Below are 3,138 nucleotides of genomic sequence, written 5' to 3' on the forward strand. Positions count from 1 at the left end.
AGAAAACACCAAAACCAGGGCCTCCCTGCTCTGCCCCCTGACCCCTGACCCCCACCTTCGCCTTCCCGTTCTCCAGCATCTTTCTGCAAAGGCAAAAGCCAGGAAAAACCTTTCTAAATCTTCAGGTTTTTGTTGGGCCATTTAGTTCTAGGTCACGTGTGACTGTAACATAAGAAAACAGAGGAAGGGACACGGGGACGGGGGTGGGGGAACTGGAGAGGAGGGCGAGCCGTGGTCCCCGCCCAGGGCTCGCAGGGCCACCACGGAGGGGACCCCGCCCAGGGCTCGCAGGCAGGATTAGTGCTGCAGCCCTCCGGTTTGTGGACTGTCTACTCTTTGGGGGTGGGGGGACCCCCAGGGGAGCGAAAGTGGAGTCCTGCAGGCCAGGAGCAATCCCTTAGGAGGGCGGGTCCTGGGTGTGCCATCCTGTCAGAAAGGGGTGGCTCCCCCCAAATCCCAGCTATTCTTGGTCCTTATAATCGCTGTTTTCCTTCTTTTCTTGTGACTTCCTTTCCTTTAAAGTTCCCTTTTTACTTTCACTGGAGAGGCACACCAAACAACTTTTTAGCGGAAATTGAATGATTGAAAAATAGAAATAGCAGTTCGAATATTACTTTAGATGGATTGGCTGCAAAAAATAGCCTACTCCGAAGAGCCTTTCCTGGGCACCCAGAGCTTCCTCTTCCTGCCGCTGTGGATCTCCAGGGCTCGTTTCCTCCAGAATTATTTGCAGCCCCGCGGGCCTTGGCTCTGCCTCCCAGCTTAGGTCCCCGGCCTGATTCCTACGGGAAGTCTGCGGCCAAGGGGCTCAGGGACGGCTCTTTGGCGCCATCCAGTGGACGGAATTCGATTCGCTTATGACTGAGCTTGGCTCTTTTTACCTTGATTTTATCCACTACTTAGCTTCCTTTACAGACATTTTTCATACCCAATAATATATTTTTATCACTGAACGAGTGTTCAGAGATCATTATCACTTTTATGGCAACTATATTTCAATATAACTTACATACCTTACAATTCACCCATGTATTGTGTGCAATTAAATGTTTTTTACTATATTCAGAATTGCCCCATCATTGCCACAATCAACTTTAGAACCTTTTCATCATCAAAAAGAGCCCCCCTACTCACTAGCAGTCACGGCCCATTTTCCCCTAGTTCTGCCCGTTCTAGGCAGCCACCAGTCTACTCTCGTCTCCCAGGATTGCCTATTCTGGACATTTCATGGATGTGGCCTGATGCAATATGTAGCCTTTGGGCTCTGGTTCCTTTCACTTAGCATAGTGTTTTCAAGGCTCATTCGTGTGTGGCCTGTCTCAGCTCTTCATTTCTTTCTTTTTATGGCCGAGTGAGACTCCATGTGTGTACACAGCACGCTTTGTTTATCCAGCCATCCGCTGACGGACGTGTTGTCTCTACCTTTCGGCTCTGAGGAATACGCTGCTGTAAACACCCACATACGAGTTTTCGTGGGCTTTCATTCCTCTCGAGTACATACCTAAGAGCAGAATTGTCAGGTCACGTGTTTCATCGCTGGCGGAACTGCCAGGCTGTTTTCCAAAGCGGTTGGAATTGTGTTTTCCCACCCGCACTGAATTGGGACCCCTGCACTGAATGGGGGTTCCCATAGTCTCACCATCACTTGCTGTTATCTGCCAGTTTGCTTTTACCCGAACTAGGAAGTATGAAGCGGGGTCTTAGTGTGCTTTGATTTGCATTTCCCTGATGGCTAATGAGGTCGAGGCCTTTTCGTGTGCTTATTGTCCATTTGTATGTTTTCTCTGGAGAAATGTCCGTTCACATCCTTCGCCCATTTTTAACTTGAGTTCATTCGTCTTATATTATTGACGTGTAGTAGTTCTTTATGCTCTAGACACATGTCCTCACCTTGGCTCTGTTGTGCCTGGACCAGGGAGGAAGCAGCCTAAAAACATGGTTCTTTAAAGTAAGGCCTGTTTTCAAAATGCTGAAAACCCAGAAGGAAGAGCCTGTTTGAAAGAAGACGATGGGGTTGATTCTGAGCCTGGGGATGGTTTTCTGCTCCACTCCCAGCCTGGACCCACCGCAGGGGTGGAGGATGACAGGGAGGGTGCGGGGAGGAGGCTGGCGTCACGGGCAGGTTCCACATTACAGGTGAGGGACAGAGGGCCCCACAGGGAGAGGAGCAGAGCAGCCAGAGTGGAGGGAGGGCAGGCTGAGGAAGCCGTGGGCCAGGCACTCCCCGGGGGGGAGAGTGTGGCCAACAGTGTCCAAATGATCACCAGTCTTTCGATGTCCTTTGTCACAGCGTGGCTTCTAAGTTCCTTTTTAAAGCTCTCTAGCTCCGGCAGCCGGCAGGAGGAAACCCACAACACTGCAGAGAATTTTAGACGGTCCTTTCCGAATATTTTTTCTAGAAAAGCGGTGAATCGCACATAGAAAGTTTTACTTTCTCACACTTCTCTCTCTCAGCGATGTTGTCCTAACACAGCGTGTTGCGTTATGACGTAGAGGCTGACTCAACCTCCACAGGAAGCGAACCCACAGGAAAAACTGTTTTGTAGGAAAAAGTGGCACATGTTGTTTAAAGACAAGCTTGTTAACTTGGTTTCTGTTTTATTATGATTCTTTAGCATTGAAAATGAAGCATTGGGGAAAGATAGAGCCCCAAATGTATTTCCTGTTCTATTACCTTTTGTGATGTTTAGTCCAAGTGTCTGGAAGCAGCTGTGTTAGATAACAAACTTTCTTCAAGTATCTGAGAGGTCAAAAGTCCAAAACCTGGTATTCGTTTTGACTCGCCCCTCCGTGTCACCTGCTCACAGGCGTCACCCGTCCTTTGGCTCCTGCTGCTGCTGTGGGGAGGCATGTCCGCTCCGTCCTCGCCCTCGCTGCCCGCCGGGCTCCTAGGGAGGGTATTCCGGTACATCGACCGCCATCAGGATGAGTTCGTGCAGGTAGGGAGAGCCGCACAGGGAAGCTGGCAGGGGGCGGCTTTCGGTGTCTACGTGAACGGTTCTTTGCTGGGACAGGTGGGGTTTTTCCTTGACCACTTAATCCCACATAAAATGCCCGCGACTCCTCATCGAATTACGATCGTAAGCATCGGTTGGAGTTTGGCAGGAGAGCCCTCACAGCCCTTCCTCCCGAAAGGGC

At 50.3% G+C, this 3,138-nt stretch overlaps 1 protein-coding gene across 1 annotated transcript in view; it reads left to right on the forward strand.

The window, feature by feature from the left end:
- The first annotated feature begins 2,849 nt into the window (after positions 1–2,849).
- CNDP1 (carnosine dipeptidase 1) overlaps positions 2,850–3,138 on the forward strand; it is a 23,571-nt gene continuing 23,282 nt past the window's right edge. Inside the window, exon 1 of the mRNA XM_023534804.1 lies at positions 2,850–2,939. Within this exon, the coding sequence (XP_023390572.1) occupies positions 2,850–2,939 (90 nt within the window). The remainder of the gene's footprint in view (positions 2,940–3,138) is intronic.

This window comes from Pteropus vampyrus, unplaced genomic scaffold (assembly GCF_000151845.1).
Source record: "Pteropus vampyrus isolate Shadow unplaced genomic scaffold, Pvam_2.0 Scaffold132, whole genome shotgun sequence".
In the NCBI taxonomy this organism is placed as follows: domain Eukaryota; kingdom Metazoa; phylum Chordata; class Mammalia; order Chiroptera; family Pteropodidae; genus Pteropus; species Pteropus vampyrus.